Consider the following 17,695-nt stretch of genomic DNA (forward strand, 5'->3'; position numbering starts at 1 on the left):
CAACGACGCAATGCAATTAACTACACCGAAATCATATCACTGTCCATAGATGTGTGTTACATTTTAAGTAGCGCTCAGAAAACATTGTGAGCCGAAATCACCCTGTAACTAGCTGACACACGACCAAGGAAGAGAAAGAAGTTATTGGACCCTACATTGAGAGATCGGAATTACGCCCCCGAAAGCCACGGAATCGAAGCCATCTATAGCCTACATAGGTCTTAGTACTGACAATAGATGTTTCCTCATTCAAAAAATGACTCCTATTCTTCTAATCGCCAATTCGGCATATTATAACTGAAAGTCACTTCATTTTGGATTACATTGATAAACAGCAAAAGCTCTCTTTCATCGTTTTCTTCGCAACACGCCTTAGCCAAATATATAGTGATCACTGATCAGCAATATTTCTTCATTAGTGAGCAGCTGCTTCCTTTTCAATATCTGTCTACTTGGCGGTTCTCAAGACGAGAGGCCATTGAGGGCTCACAGAAGAGGTGAACGAAGTGACTGGACTTAGCCTCGTTCGATTATTGCCCCTCATCTGACGCAATGAGTTGGGCTGCAAATTCCAATTATCTTCTGCGCCGGGCGCCTTCCCTGCCGGCCTTGCTGTCCCCGAGGACTTCTCCTCTTCACTGGCAGCTCCGCGGGGCGACTAGTATGCCGTCGTGCCACCTCCAGTACTCGTCACTTTGCGACCAGGTGGACTTGCCCAGCACAACATTTACGTCTTCTCTCAGCCATTGCGGAAGCGAAACTGGAAGTTCGAAGAGGTAAAACACTGACGTCACAAGATGAATTTGCTGGGGCTTTTGCACGTTTCGGACCGCTCATCTCTGTTTCTCGACGTGATGCAAAACCTTCTCTTGCGCCAATTCCGTTTTGTGCTACTTCGCCTCCACTAGAATTAAAAGGGGCATAAACTGGGTACCGCTTCGCGTTGTATAGGCTTACTGGCCAACCGCTAAAAAACACGGAGCGCAAGAAAAGAGTTTCAACCAACACCTGCCTATGCCTAATTCCCGATATTATGATTTTGTGGAAAGGAGGCGACTGGAGTAAGAAGAGAATGATTCAAGAGGGCGAGCGTAAAACTTGCTGCGGGTGTGTACCTTAATATGGTATAGGTGCGCCACGGGAGTAGCGCGCTTCTACATATAGCTTGTAGGCATGCCTCAAGAGCGAACGTGGATTCGGTACACGGCTCGAAGACAGAACGTGACGCCATCTCTCGGCAGCATTCTCGTGACGATAGAAAGGGGATCAAGTGCATCGCTCTCCTCCTAATACGTCTCGGATCACTTAGTTTTCGGGTTTATAGCTTAGTGGTCTTGTCACGCTGCACATTTCAAGCACACTCACGTGTTTACGCACTGCTCATCAGCACTTACCATACAAAGGACTGCGTTTCCTACTCTCTTCTAAAAAGGCCAAATTGATCAGTTATCAGGGTTATACAGTGTTAAAAGCACCAATATCATCAACCTAATGCGTTCACGTCAGCACTTCTCTCTTCTAGACTGTCATCCCTCCAGAACGACCAGTTACCTTCCGATTACAAGATATGAACACTGAGTTCCCAGTGTGCACAACGTGTGTCTTGTCCGTTCATAGAACCGTCTCTTATATGAGCATGTCAGGCGAATATTATGCGCAACCAATCAGCCCAGCAGAATAGTTTCAGCAATTTCTTTTCCACAAAACAGGAATAATCTAGTTAATACCTCTTCAAATTCGCACGCTTGAAGTTCAGACGTTTGGCGGTCAATATCTTCGAGAAATTGAGCAATATTTTTTTTTTCACTTCATGGTTTCGTTAACAGGAGAATGTTTTGCCTAGACGATGTAATTAGTGCACCGGCTAATCTAACTGTGCGTTTACCAGATCTGTCACTAATGGCCACATCTAATGCAGGGAGCCTGATATACCATCAAATTCGACTACCCAGCAGGACAGTGGCTGGTACGGTGACCAGTGGTCGTGCGATACCCAGACAGAGGGGGAGACTGAGAGCTACGTTCGCACTAAAAGCTTTCACAGCTCCACCACCGATGAGCTCCTGTTCGAATATGAGTACGTTGTGCATGCTTCTTTTCCTTCTCAAAAGTTTTTTAGACTTCGGAACATAAAGTTCTCTAAAGTGGAACATAGCGCGTGCATACACCGACACAGCACTTATAATGTGGACGGCGCCGCCCACATTAAAAGTGCTGTGTCGGTGTCAGGGCGCACGCCCTGAAAACTCCCGACATCTAGCCGCGTTTCGCAGGCGCAGGTGTGCTGCCAATTTGACGTGAAATGGAATTCGTCGGGTTTGGGCAGTTGATCTAACTTTATGCACCCTATTCCCTGGAAATGCAGAGTCAGGATAGGACCCAGGAACTGCCTCTCAGTTTTGTCTTGTAGAAAAATATTGTGTCGGCTAAGCATGCGCCGCACACTTTTTATTAAGAGCAGAAAAAAATCGACTTGTATGGCGATGTCGCACAAGTATATGGGGATACCAAACGCGCTGCAGAGCACGATGTACAAAACCTGACGAAGGCAGCGGAGCGCCCTGCACCGAGGAAACATGAGCGAGACCATACGAGACCAGTTTAAAGGAGGCGCCATCCATGGGGGGTCCAAGAATATGCTACGCCAGTTCTGCAATGCACTTTATGCTTGCACTTGTATTCAACGGTGACGGTGTACAGTTCTTTTCTTCCCATGCCGTTGCCAAGTATGCCGGCTGTACTTCGCTGGTTCCTTATAATTCTGCTCATAAAAAAAAGGGGGGGAGGGGGGGGGGGGGGGCTTCCGGAAGTAAGCTCCCGTTGACATTTTCCTATGCGACAGACAAAGTCACGGCGCGATAATTACGACGTTGCTTTTGACATCACTAAGAGGTCTGTTATGTATACCTGAAAGTCATTACCACAATTCCGAGACCCAAACTTTTTTCCGCCTTTATAGGAGCGGGAATATGTAGGGGACATAAGTCTCACTACGCGAATGAAAGGAAGTGCTTAAATGCTCTAATAACGTCAACCATTCCAAAATCTCTCCCTTGACGTACGCATTATGTTACGCACATGGGGTCAAAGCACTTGGCTTACGTCACTGAAATTTAGGTCAAAGAATACGCCATCTGAAAATTATATATAGTGCAGGCCGGCTGAAGAATCTTATCTGTCCTTTAAGCTATAGCTAAGCTAGGTGGAAAGTGAGAACTATGCTCATAACGTGCTCTTTGTACACGTATCCCATACCCTCAATTCACCTCGAAAGCAATAACAAAAAAAAAAAAGGAACGTCTGCCGGAGCAACGTTTCTTGCCCATTATGAGGCTTGGCTTCACTACCAGAAATATTTCTCTGCTCGCTTAAATTGTTGACGACCGCTATAGAGATCACTCAATAGAAGCACATTTTACTTCCATGCTGAATCAAAGTTGCGGCCCCTCGTTTTCCTCCAGCAGAGACTCGGAGTCCTACTTCGGGCGGTGCCTGAACATCCGCTGGAACAGGTCCTTCCTGGCGTCTCTTGGAGTGCTTTCTACCATCGTATTCTCCGTGGCCGTAGTGGCAACTCTCTCGGCAACGTGTAAGCACTCTCATGGTGGCAACTATTGATAGGAAGCAACTTCGGTGAAATAAGTGTGAACTGACTGACCTCGTCGGCTAACACACGTCCTATTGATGTTTTCACAGCTCTTCGCAAACTTGAGGATGATAGACGCACCACTTTTACATTAGAGTTGCTGTTGCATGAATAATTGACAGAGGAAATAATGCTATTGCGAAGTCATTGTTCTCGAGCGTAATGAAATAGAAACATGAAGCCAATGGGCATTCATGGCATACTAACAACACTACGCATGCTTTGTCAAAAATATGCATTTCGCTTTTCACATGCCGATGATGACCTTTTTTTTTTTTATGTAAAAATCGTGTTACCATGAAAGAAGGCAAGCTTCATGAAAGCTGTTTCTAGCGTTTCTCAGAGAAACGAGATAAGCTTCTTTGTGGTGCAGGCGAGAGACTTTGGCACAAAGTGAGGACATTTTGGCACAACTCAGCATGGAGAAGGCTTTCGCGCGAATTATTTCTTATGCACCGCTTATTTATTTAGGCTCAAAAATTTTATGTACATAAGTTTCTAGCTCTTGCATATAGCCACCCTTCTCATCAGATTCTCGTTGCAGTTGCGATGAAGGAATATAAATGTTACCAGCCATTTGCCAGAGGTGACAACACCCAACATCTTTTTCGACCGCAGCCAACGTGAACAAGCTCGACAGCCTGGAACTGGCACCTTACACTTTTGAGAGGGAATCAGACTCGGTGGAACGTGGCGTTGTATCCGCAGAGGCCATAACAGGTACGCAGTACAGGTTGTGTACCACGCCCTCTGCGAATATGGCAACTGGGGTCATTGGTGACAGCGGCACCTACTTAACACTAAAATAATCTAAATGAAAGCTGCTTTAATAAAGTGCTTGTAGCCATCTACGCTTAGAAATTCAGAGCTTATAGTGTAACTTAACGTGTACATTGTACTGAAGTCGTTCAAGACCGTGAATGTATTGAGGTGTATTTGAGCAAAGCTGTGCGCGAGGACAGGGTGGTTTAACTTTTGAATTCAGTCGTAACATTCGACTGACAAGTGACGACAGCAAAGTGGTGGGTACACATTCACCGAGCCGATATTGCACAAAAATAACCGAATAATGTTCCAGTCTCCAGAGTGGGCCAGTCCTGAATCATGATAGAGAATGAGACGGTAGCCAAGTGCCATCAGTAAAGAATTCGTCTTAGTTGCGCTGCATGATTGTCCTCCATAGTCTCGACCTTGAGCGCACCTTATCAAGAATCACATTCCTGTCACGGTTCTCAAAGCAGTTCCTACAAAAGCGAGTAGATCTGAAAAAGCCTTGATGTACTGTGTCAAGTGGTGTAATACCGGGTGATGTAAAGAAAGAGGTTAACGCAATATAACTTCACTGCTGTCGCTACGCAGCTCACCAGACGGTCACTGCGTTCCGATCGAGCGATGCCACTCACGGATGCACGCACCTGAGAGTGGATCGTGAGACGCGCAGTAAGAACAGGACTCCACGCCAGAACCTAAAGACGAAGGCAAGGGATCACAGTGCGCTTCCTTCTCCGGGAGCCAGCTCACACCCGAACAGTGGGGGACAGTGGCCGGCACCGTCCACCGTCCGGCGGCAGAGTATGTACCACTCGCGTCCTTCACTAGGACATTACTCTTAAAACAGTATTGTTAACGCTGTCCTAAAACAACGGGCAAATAAAATGTCAACAAAAATCACTATCTCTAAACTAAACAATGCGCAAAGGATTGCAAGTGCAGTGGTAATTTCATGTTTCGCAGCAGCCAAAGCATGCGACTATGAATTGAAGGATCAGTATTGTACCGTCTTCCGCAACAAGCACAACGTACCACTGAATGCCTCGCTGTGCATATAGGCGGCTAGGAAATTCAAGTTTTGACTATAAGATGAGCCTACCAACTGCAACTCCATGCGATGCCCTGTATTGACGGACACGCCCAATACACCTTAGATTGATGTAAGCGGCATTTTTAAAGCAATCATCGAGCCTGCTGATGCTGGGCATATTGTCCGGTGCACTGGGACCTGCCAAGTGTGTGAAGAAGTACGGGAGAGAGTTGCTGCCTGGGTTTCGAGAAGAAATCGCTGCCATTTAACAGCGATGGAAGAAGCCCCCTCTCGCCCGCTGCAACTGCCGTGGGAAGCAGAGTTGCGTTCTGACAAAAATTCCTTTCTCGATCTGCCCGAGTTAGCTCTTTCATGCTGATTCCTGCTCTGACAAAATGCAGTGGTCGTAAGCATGTTCAGTCGCCTATACATTAGCAGTTGCAAGCAGGAACTTATTGTGAATTCTGAGATGAGTTGTAAGCAGGAACTTACTGTGAATTCTGAGATGACGGATTCTATCTTAATTATGGCAGCCAGACTCCGGAAGCAGTGTAAATTCTGTTCAAACTGCGAACTTCTCGCCAAAGTGATCCAAACAATCGGCACGATATCGATACGAGTCGGTTTACTAACTCTGTGTGTAAACGTATACTTTTGCAGCAGTGCTGTAATCCATCCTCCAACTAGTGGTATGAGCTGACAATTGCCTGAAGACTGCTCGACAAGCCGAGAGAAGGCAGTCGACGTCTTTTTGCGAGTGAAAATGAATGCAGGATGGATCTTGTAGTCAGGACAGAAAGACGTACTTTTGCAGTTTTAATTTAAACCCACAGAAGGCTGGCGGGACTTTCCCCAGGATAAAAATATTCGTGATGTGAAGTTTTCCATCAAATTAGAAACAGTACTTTTTAATATAATTAAATTAGTCACTATACTGTCTATAGGCCATATACCAAACAAAATGCATAAAAAGCACCTTTTTGATGAAAATGATAAATTTAGCGCTTTTTAGCGAGCTTTAGGGCTTGCCGTTGTGGGATTTCGATTTTTTAATAGGAAACACTGAACTGTTGCTCTGAAAAGCCTAGATCACAACGGTTTTCAATAGAGTATAGTACAGGAAGATCTAAAACATGAATCAGCCCAACATAACTTACTGCGTTCGCTACGCAGCTCACCAAACGATGACTGCGCTCCGAGGGAAGGATGCCACGCACGGACGCATCTACCGTGTAGCGGATCGTGAAGCGCACAGGAAGACCAGGGCTGCGCGGCGGCACCTTAAGACGAAGGCGAAGGATCACAGTGCGTTCCCTTCTCCGGAAGCTATCTCCCGCCCTAAAAGTGGGAGCCAGTGGCCGGCACTGTCTACTGTCCGGCGGCAGAGTATGTACTACTCGCGTCCTCATTAGGACATTACTCTCATGACGGTGTTGCTTACGCTGTCTTAAAACAGCCGGCTACATAACGGTGAACAAAAAAGACCACTCATGAGCTCTTGAACAATACGCAAAGCATTACAAGTACTGTAGTAATATAAAATTTCACAGAAGCCAAAGTATGCGGCTACGAACTCAAAGATGAGCCTTTTATTTTTCTCGGCACCTAACCCGACATACCACTAAATGCCTGGCTGTACCTATATAGGTGGTTAGGAAAATCGAGTTTTTCGAGTATAACATAAACTATCAGTTGTTGAAGGATGGCGGGGAGAGCGTAAAGAAGCACTGGCCACCCTTCATAAGCAATGCCTGATGTCACTGACGGTACCGGAATCACGGAAGAACGCTAAAATCATCTTAATTCATAAGGAAGGAAACGCTAAGGACTTCAAAAATTGCAGACCAATCATCCTACTATCTGTTACGTATAATGTATTCACTGACTTAATTCCTAATAGAATCAGAGCAACCTTAGACATCAATCAGCCAAAGGATAAAGGAGGTTTTCGGAAATGCCCTCTACCATGGATAATATGCATGCTATTAGCCATGCAATAGAAAAATGATGGAAATATAAACAGACCTTATACATATATAGCCTTCACTGATTACGAGAAAGCATTTGACACAGTCTAAGCCTCAGCAGTCATTCAGGAATTGAGAGGTCAGGATGCAGATGAGCCGTATGTAAAACTGCTGAAAGACAACCTCAGTGGGCGCACAACAACCCAATTGCATAAAAAAGTCGATAAAGAAAGGCGATAGTCAAGGAGACATATTCTCCCCAGTATTATTCACCGCTTGCTTAGAGGAAGCATTCAGAGACTTTTAATTAGAAATTATGGTGGATGGAGTATACCTAAATAAGCTGCGATTCGCCGATGAGATTGCCTTGCTAAGTTACTCAGTGGTTTCATTGCAAAAAAATGATTGATTACCTAGACAGGAAAAGCAGACAGGTAGGCCTAAAAATTAATATGCAGAAGGCTAAGGTAATGTTAAACAACATCGGGAAGGAACAGCAATTTACTATAGTTATCGAAGCACTGTGGGAAGTGGTAGGCCAACATGCCTACTTAGTAAAGGTAGTAACCACAAATCCGGACCACAAAAGGGTATTACTAGGAAAATAAAATTGGGACGGAGCGAATTTGTGAATTACTCGCAGATTACGACTAGCAGCTAGTTTACCAGTATCGCTCAAGAGTAAAGTATATAGTTGCATATTACCGGATACTCACTTATGGGCTTTCGTGGAGGCTAACGAAAAGGGTTCTACTAGTTGAGGACAACGTAGAGAGTCATGGAACGGAAAACTGTAGGTGTAGCATTAAGAAACAGGAAGCTTGCAGAGTAGGTCAAAGTAAATCGAGTAAACGACTTACATGAGTAAATGACAAACTCAAGTAAATGAAATTCTAATCGAAATCAAGAATGAACATGGGAGGGACATGTAATGCTAAGAGAGGATAACCGATGGTCCCTATGGGTAACAAATTTGATTCCAAAGGAAGAAAAGTGTAAGAGAATTATGTGCACAAAATTATCTGGGAGGATGAGGTAGAGAAGTTTGCAGGGGTGAAGAGGATGCAGGTAGCAGAGGACCGCGGGATAACTGGAGTAATATTCCTTCGCCCTGTAGTGGCTACAGTACGACTGATTATAATGATGACCAGCTGCAAATCCAAGTGGTGGTCTAATGCTTATATCTGCGTTGTCTGCGCATACAACGTAGCAGCCTACATGTACGTCTTGCATGGCCTTGCCCTGACATAGCGAATGAATGAAAGGAGGAGAGGAAAGCCCTTGCTGGGGACGCATTGGCTAAATGGGTAAACTAGACCTGCGAGTTCTGAAACGCGCTTTGGTTCAAGTACATGCGCACTGTTATTCGACACCATTATCGTTTTACCGCGCTTTAGACAGCCATAGCGCGCTCGCAATCACAGCATATTTTGGGCGAAAATTTGGTGTGGCGGAATTTGTTTTAAAAAAAAATCAGCTGAAGACGACAAATCCGTGCTTCCTTTACTCTGCTTCAGATAACATGAACATACCAGATGCACATCGATGCGGTGTGCGTGTGTCTATATTTACGACTTTCATGTATAAAACGTAAAAACCTAGCCACAAAACTTCAGCTAGCTGGGAAACTTAAGCGAAGATGGAACGACCGAAGCATGAGAACCAATTCTCACGAGCAACAAATATCGCAAAGAGATGTGCGCGCTAATATCAAGCTGGAGTAGTAGGCACAACCCACAAAAGAAAACGCCTTATACGTGAGGGTCCAACATACCAAAATATCATGCTCCCCCCATGCGCTCGCACTGCGAATGGATGCCATCAATAGGGAGCGGGGTGCTTGGGAAGATGCACAAAAGTGGGACACCAGAACCCCTTGTCGTGCTTGAAATCGAGCAGAGGACAACGCCATCCCGCGGAACGCTGGCCGCAAATGCTCTGCGTAATTGTTGGCCCTGTTGATTCAAGGATCCATACGTGCAAATGTCCACAGAAGTTTTCGGAATGAAAATCGCACAAGTTACGGAACTTAGGCATAATACTTCTTGTCGCGAAGACAAAAGAATGTCTCATCGCGAGTACTCTTTGAAGCGAAAGCGATTCACTACGCTATAGGTACAGCCGCGCTTCGCGTGTCTGATAACTTGACATTAAGTGACCTTGACAGATACTGCGTTTTTCCTTGCTTATAAACCAATTTACAATTGAAGCGAAAGCCTCTCTACTCTATATGTACAGCCGGTCTTCACGTAGCACTAAATTTGATCTTCAAGTGACCCTGACCTAATTAAGTATGGGTGTCGACGATTCCGTGGTCTCCACCCAAAAGTATACCGCGCCTTTCTTTCCCCAAAATCTAGCCTAAACGGAGAGGCAGCCCTGTGATGGTGCGATGTCAGCGCACGTTATTGTACCGCAGGTGGCCGAAATTACTCCGTAGCCCTCGACTACGGGAACTCTTTCACTATTTCCGCTTTCACTCCCACCTTCCTGTCTTCCGTCAATTCTGAGATACCCCGTCTTTCCTTTACTATAAACCAATTTACAAGAAAAATATGAAAACATGACCATGGCCTAGTTAGGTGTAGGTGTCCGCCATTCAGGGCTGGGCAAGATACTTCAAAAAAGTATCTTCGATACCAATACTCGATACCTTGAAAAATTGCATTTCCGATACCGATACCGATATCGAACCGAAATCGATTTCCGATACAGATACTCGGTACTTCGATACATCTCTGAAATGTCAATGTGATAAAGGCGGTAATATTATTAGCGAGCTGGAAAATTTTACCATGCTTTCCAGAACTTTCAGTGGTACCTATATCGCAGTTTCTGTTTCTCTGAAAGGGCTTAAACAAATCTGACAGCGCGGATTTATTGAAGCTTTGCTGTCTGAGCAGCTGATCTTGTCAGAACTTCACATTGAATTGAAGCCATGGTTACAAAGCTTCCACAAGCAGCCTAGCGAACAATTTCTTTAAGCTAGTGTTCTTCATATAAAGCACTCTGTGTGCACTTGGCTGCATACAACTCAATCTGGAACTTCTTTTGTGGCTTTCCATTACATATACTACACGTTAATTACCCGATGGCCCCCTCCGTTTTCTATTTGCTATAAGGCTCAGTGCTGTTTGCGCTTGGGGAACTGAGCAGGTATCTTGATATTAGTGCGATAGCAGACTTTTGAAGTTCGCATTCTGTATTAAAAGCTAGAGCATAACAAAAATAAAATTGCTGAATGTTTTTATTAGTTCCGAAATATCCCCGCCATGTGGGCGTTCTGTAAACAAGGCAAATAAGAAAAGCCTCTCTATAATTAGTCGACCACGCAGCGCTGTTACATTTGATGAAGGGGCCCTTTACCAGATGATAAGAGTGAAGCATAGCCGCGTCGACTCGAGGATATTGAAGGTAGTTAACAAAGTCAAGATTCACTAGCATCTCTTGATAACTCAGTCTGGTTCACATAAATGAAAGAATTGTACTTTTTAAAAGAGGGGCTAATATGACGTTAATTAATTCGCGCATTTCAAAAACATTTTATCAGTTTATTGCTTTATGAAACAAGGCTATCTTCACAAGTTTTATTCACGTTTCGCTGAAATGTTTTTGGCAAAACAATTCTTTGACCGTGTATTTGTTATTTAAATTTATGTGCTCGAAAAATTCAGTTCCATAGCTTTTACGTCGTGTATTTCTTAAGATTTTAGACGTAATAGTTTTTACGGAAAAAGCCTAGTAGAAGCCTCTTCCAGGTGCAGTTACAAAGAAAGGTGTTTGTTTCAAATCAAACGCTGTAAATTACAAGAACGGCGACTGCATCGTGCCCGACTGCAGCGTTAGATGCTCATGTTCTTGCCGTCAAGCAAAGCCGACATGCAAAGCTCAAGGGTCTGGAGAGTTAGGGTTGTGCATAAGTTACTGAGTTCGTCAGCACACTGAGCATGCTGCTTGACAAGAATCACATGCCTCACAGACGGACAAGGAGGTGGATTGCAAAGGGTGGGAGAGAAGCTAGGGATGAAGTGCAGATGCTCATGTTCTTGCCGTCAAGCAAAGCCGACATGCAAAGCTCAAGGGTCTGGAGAGTTAGGGTTGTGCATAAGTTACTGAGTTCGTCAGCACACTGAGCATGCTGCTTGACAAGAATCACATGCCTCACAGACGGACAAGGAGGTGGATTGCAAAGGGTGGGAGAGAAGCTAGGGATGAAGTGCGCGTGTTCCCTACTGCCTGTTTGTCTTAATTCTTTGATGTTTTTTTGTCGATTTTGTTCTTTGTTTTTCTGCGTGCCTATTAATGACTTAGCGACTTCGTGGTACGCACTCGGTGCTCACAAGTAAACAACCTCATGAGCACCTACTTGCAATTTTCTCCTTCAGTTTTAAAGAAATGGAATATGGATAGATGGACGCTAAGGAGACGGGGCGTTTGAGGAGACTTCGAGCAGGAGGGAAATCAGGATTCGCTGCAAGCAAAGATGCCTCCCGGCTTCTACTGGCGCCTGAGTAAGCGCAGTCAGATCAGTTGCTTTGGGACGTTAAACCCCACAAACCAAACCAAACCATACACAGTGGCTTCAATATTTTCCGGAGTATCGAGTATCGTTAAAATACACGATACACCAAAAATGTATTTTCGATACCGATACTTCGATATTTTCATTTTCAGCACTCGATACCGGATACCGATACACAAAATATATTTAAAGATAGTATCGAAGATACACAAAATGTATTTAAAGATAGTATCCAAGATACATGTACCTTCGATACTGCCCATGACTGCCGCCATCGCACGGTGTCCACCCAAAAGTACAAGACACCTTCCTTTCCCCAAAATCTAACTTTAAGTAAAATTATGAAAAAGCCGTGGATTTAAAAGGTGGTGTTACATATAGGGCTATCGCTGCAACGCTCACAGCTTTCGCTCTATCACTATATTCAAGCCATGGTTACCCCCTCCCCCCCCCCCACATTTTTTATTGTACTTCTTGAATTTTTATTATTCGTTTTCATTTTTTTCTCAGTTTTCCTTTCATTGATGCTCTTTTTCTTGCTTTTTTTCACTTTCACTGTCACAATTACTGACTGCATCGAGCATTCTATAAGGCCCCCTTTATTCAGCTTGGACAAACGAGCCTGAGGGGCCTGCAGGTAGCGTGCACGTCTCGCAGTCGGGAGGTCTGGATTTGATTCCCACCCTATGCAAACTAAACGAGCTTTCATTAGGATTTAGTTATTTTTCTTCGGTTACAGCAACCGTTTTAAGAAATTTGGAATCAATCCGAATATTTCTGATCTCTTCTTTACCTGGGATGTTACGCGGACCACGATGGCCTTTCGAATTTTGCACTGGTTGCTGACTGGTCTCCGGGATTATCAAATCACAGTCCTGCTTCACCAATCTGCGTTTTTGCAGGACCACATTTTCTGCGATGCTTCCGCCGACACCATTGCTGGCTTACGTTCTTAATCAGGGAATACGAGGCTTTCGTCTTACTGAAGCTGATTCTCTGCGCAGTCGAAGCATGCTGCAACGAACTCAGTTACTAACCTTCACTCTCCCGCGAGTCCTGCCCAACGTGCCACTCATTGTCTCGCTCAACCTATACGCGGCAAGAGTATTCATGAATTTGGTATTCCGAAACTTTTTGTGGGTATCTATATTGCGTGCGGCCTACATGTAGGCGAAACGACTCTGGAGCGAAAGTTTAGCAGTGCGCAACTCCGAAATTGGCGCTGAAAATAGCGTTACAAATGGAAAAGCGTCCTGTGAGTTTTTGTTGCTTTCTGCCACCTTTGTGTATTTTGCGCCGACGAAGGCATCCTCAAAAACGCGTTGCGAAAAATTGTCTGCCTACGTACAGCTCAGCATTTAGGGTGGCCTCTAAGCAAAGCACTTGAGGATTTCTCTTTTTGCAGTGAGTTAGGTCCAGCAATCACAAAGTTGTCATATTATGCGTTCACATCGTCTTCTGATCTGTTTCCAGTTGCAGGCAATGATTGCTCGCTCTTCTGACACTATAGGTACCGTCAGCATCCGTGTAAACTGATGAGGTCGGAACGATCACCATGACCCGCGCTAGCATGCTGTTTTCTGCTTGGAAGCGAGACCTGGGCAAGGAAAACATACCCCATTAAGGTCAAGAAAAGATATTGTTATAGGGTTTAACATACCAAGCCGATTCAGACTACAAGGAACGCCGTAGTGAACAAAGGGCTCCGGATAACTTCGCTATATTCAACGTGCCTTGACATCGCACACAACAGGGGTGCCTTGCGTCTAGCCCCCACTGGAACGCGGCCACGAAGGCCATGACAGAACCCAGGCCACCCAGCTCAGTAGTAGAGCGTCCTAATCACTAAGCCTTCGCGTAGATATGGCTAAGTAGTCGGTTAGAGCCTGGGTTACGGATCCACATTGACACAAAACTACGGCAACTGCTCTTATCATCGCAATAAGACTATTTCATAGCAGTAATAACTTCATTTATGGCCCCGTCCGTACAAGTCGTGTGCTTTTATGGCTTGTGAGTTAAGCCCCTGCTCCCATTGCCTAACGCTACATGAGCCATTCAGCAACAAGTGTAGGGTAATGAGTCACTGCCGACTAAAATGGGCGATTCTGTTCAACCTGTCGCAGCTGTGAAGGGTGTTGACAGCCAAGGTACCGCGTCACTCGGACTTCCACCGTTACAGGTGACCCGGAATGAGCCCGACACTGTCATCATCCGGTAAGACAGCACTTCGATTTTGCTTTTCCTGCCTTCACGAGTAAGCATTAGGGCTGTACTTACAAGGAGGGGCAAAAGGGTGCAGTGAAGGTGTGCAATAATAGCTAACACCCACAAGCCAGAAATTTCGCATAGGAAAGAGTGCTCAGCGCGCTTTTTCTACAAGCAAGGTTTAAGAAATACATGGTGTCAATGGTCTCTCCTAAGAGTGGCCAACAAATACAGTTTTGGTAAACACTACCCTTGTTCTCTGCAGGGACTGTGCGCCATGCTGCTTGCGGTGAACGACGTTCCTGATTCATTCTAATCGTCGCTTTTCTTGTCATGCTTATAATATTTGTGAAAGTGTACACCTTGCCTATTTAGATATGTTGTAGCCAAATGTATGTGGGCATCGCATTGCAGTAATTTGTTCGCTGTTACTTAGCTATGCTGTTCCGGTGAGTTATTTAAAAATATGTTTCGCTTCTGACACCGCTGTCCCTGGCCTCACTGTTCCCGTTGACCATGTTCAACGGCTCCCTCTGAAAATTCACATGCAGTCTTGGTCACCACCGTTGTCACTCACGCCGCGCTGACGGTAGAAATTAGAAAGTAAAGTTGGCCTCCGAACACAAACCTGAGCACAGTGAATAAATAGGGAAACAGTCAGACTGCCGAACAACGTCCCCTCAAGTGGGCGTGTCTTTTGTCAATTTCGGTCGCCTTGTCAGTAGCGTAGGCAAAGAGACAATGAGGGAAAGGGCAAGGTGATGAAGGTGTGGAAGATGGTGCGTAAGATCTCGAGGAGCCGCTATATGTTCAAGACGTTGTTCAATAAGCCAACTGCACTCATGACAGTGTAATGCACATTGAGCGCCTCCAGATGATGCGAAAATTTTCACGCGCAAGTATATTTTCCTCGAGTAAATCCGGGATAACAATGACATTTCATGAAACATGTACTCATAGTGAGGAACTGAACGAGCGGTTCTTATCAGCAGTCAATAAATGTACGGGGCGTTAATAATTAACACATTACACCATAAACACAGAAGAGCACTGGACAGCTTTCTCAAAACTTTCGATCACATCAGAATTCCTGTGAGCTGCAGAAAGCGAATACATTTTACAGCAGATTTGTTTGTAGACATTAAGCACGTCGCATGCAGACTGCGGCAAACATTCCCTTGTCAACCTTTAGGCTTTTGTCTATTCCACTGCAGTGATCCAAAGCAACAGTAGATTACGGCATATCATCGACGATATCAGAGCTGTTAGTGATGGAGCGCCAATTCAGTCCAACTGTGCTCTTCTGGCTTTTTTTCTTTCTTCCCGCAGTGACGACAATGTTACGGTCCCAGTGACGGCTCATAACGTCCTGGCTGACGGAGGACGCAAGAGATGAAGCATCACCCACGCCACCTGTTTGCAACCGCGGGGACGATGTCATGAAACCCGGATGTTTTGGTCCTGCTGCGCATGTGTTGCAGCCTAGTGTGGGAAGGCGTTCGTGTTGCGAATGCAGGACTAATTAAATGCTTCAGAATGCTTCCTTGTCTCCTAATGTGCCCTATTGCGAACCTCTCACACATTTACGATGTACCTCCCTCTTCACTGGACGGGCAGGTTTAATAGTGCTAGATGCTAGCGGTGGTCTCCTGGCCCGTGTTTGCAGTGGCACACCGTACCCCATATGCTGTCACTAGCAGAGGTCACGACGAGAAAGCACAACTATCGGTTCGCTAGCGGCCAGCGCATGAAAACGAGGAGATAGGCTGATGTCATAAACATTGACGGTGGCCCACAGCAAACTGAATGCGCTGTCCTACATGGCGTTAGCGATCGTTCTTATTGAGACTTATGATATGCATGTACGATTATCTTCGCGACAATTGCATACCTATATATATATGCTTTGTAATCTGTAGGAAACCCCCTTCTCTCTCCATCGCTACTCGGCCGATCATCGCGCGTCGGACACCGCCGGATGAGTGGTAGGGTAATTGGCTTCCTTATGGGGAAAACGGAAGTAGTGAAGGGAATGCCACCTAGACGTCTACGCTGATTCCTGCAGCGAGACGACAAGGCCCTTGGGTCAGGCTGGCGACGGAAACGGTAGTGACCACATACACCGTCTCCCGCCGCAGGCGTACGGGAAAGCTCTTTGCACACAGCCACCGAGTGTTCTGTTTCCGGGCAGCTAAGCGCCTCCTGAAACATAAGCGGGGGGGGGGGGGGGGGGGGGGGGGGGGGCTGAAGAACGCGGCGGGCACGGGAAAAAACATTACGCAATTATCGCACCTGTATACCCCAGCCGGTAAGTCGGAGGCCGTTCTACGTAGTTTTGCCCTCCTCCTGAGGTAATTACCTTGTGGAGGTTTTGTAGATAGCTGGCCCACAGTGCGAATTATTTGCCGGAGCAATAAACAACGTCACAGTGTAAACGTGTTCTCACTATCTCTTTGTACCCTCGAGACAGGACCCGTCTGCAGTCAACGTGCGAAGACGTCACGTCCGCAATCGCAATGTGCGCGGAAGATACCCCCCCCCCCCCTTTAGTATGCAAATAGCACAACTACCGTCTTAAGTGCGAAGTCTTCGAACTCCATGTAACTCCTCTGCAGTGCGTGCCTCAATGCGTGGTCCCTCGCGGAAAATGGTTCAAAGTAGGCTTTCCAGAGGCGTTCGTAGGTTTTATATGGACGTTTTAATGGCAAAATGGGCACATGTGTCCTTAGGCCTGATGGCTCGCATGCCCTTACATCCGGCCACTACCGCGAGGTCCCAATGAATAATCGTTCTACGGCTTGTGCCCGGCGCTTCATCGCCGTATCGCCCTGGTCGTGGCGTGAGGTACGCCTGTCCTGTGCGAACCGATCGCTATTGATTATTCTGCTGCTATCTCAAGTGATATCTCCACCCTGCATTTTCAACTCTCTGAGCCGCGCAGATTCCACCTTCGGCGGGTGTTATCTGTTTTCCTTGTGGGCCGCATTCAGGCACCGGACTTGCCACCTCTCTCCTATTCTTTGATTGCCGTGCGCAGTGCCGTTGCGGTGATTTAAAGGGACAGCTATAACGCTGTGCAACTCGTAATTCTTCCTTCATCTCCATCACCCTGAGTGCCGGAAATATGTGAATGCACTGCGTCACTGTACTGCGATACTGCAATGTTCATTGTAACTATACTGTACCACCAGGTGTACGGTAATAAACGTTTTGCATATTGTCACTGCGGCTCTTTTTAAAGGCATCCCAGACTGCAGCAATTAAATAAGAGCTTCAACAACAAAAAAAGGATCCAAAATTGTACCTGCGTGAGTAAATAAAGTAAACTAATTCCCCTGATTTCCTCATTAAATTATCGATAGTTGTAAAACTGATCCCCAGAGGGTATTGAGCGCGAGGACATACAGTGGCGCCACCACTTGGCAGCGCCGCGTTACGCAGTAAGTGGGATAACGCGCGTTGAACTGCTGCTGTGTGATGATTTCCTAGGCAGTTAAGTTGCGCTTTAATGCTAAATTTATTTATTCATTTCATATACACTTCGATCTAAG

The 17,695-nt window shown here is 45.7% G+C and overlaps 1 protein-coding gene across 1 annotated transcript; it reads left to right on the plus strand.

Moving 5' to 3' along the window:
- Positions 1 to 663: 663 nt before the first annotated feature.
- Positions 664 to 15,762, plus strand: LOC146202292 (uncharacterized). Its single transcript, XM_084600746.1, has 7 exons — positions 664 to 776; positions 3,465 to 3,589; positions 4,265 to 4,366; positions 5,006 to 5,218; positions 6,621 to 6,833; positions 14,063 to 14,153; positions 15,474 to 15,762. The coding sequence occupies exons 1-7, from the start codon at positions 664 to 666 to the stop codon at positions 15,538 to 15,540; spliced, it is 924 nt and encodes a 307-aa protein (XP_084456872.1). The 3' UTR covers positions 15,541 to 15,762.
- The last annotated feature ends 1,933 nt before the right edge of the window (positions 15,763 to 17,695 follow it).

The sequence above is a fragment of the Amblyomma maculatum genome, chromosome 1, assembly GCF_055883805.1.
Source record: "Amblyomma maculatum isolate TAMU_Amacu chromosome 1, ASM5588380v1, whole genome shotgun sequence".
Taxonomy (NCBI): Eukaryota; Metazoa; Arthropoda; class Arachnida; order Ixodida; family Ixodidae; genus Amblyomma; species Amblyomma maculatum.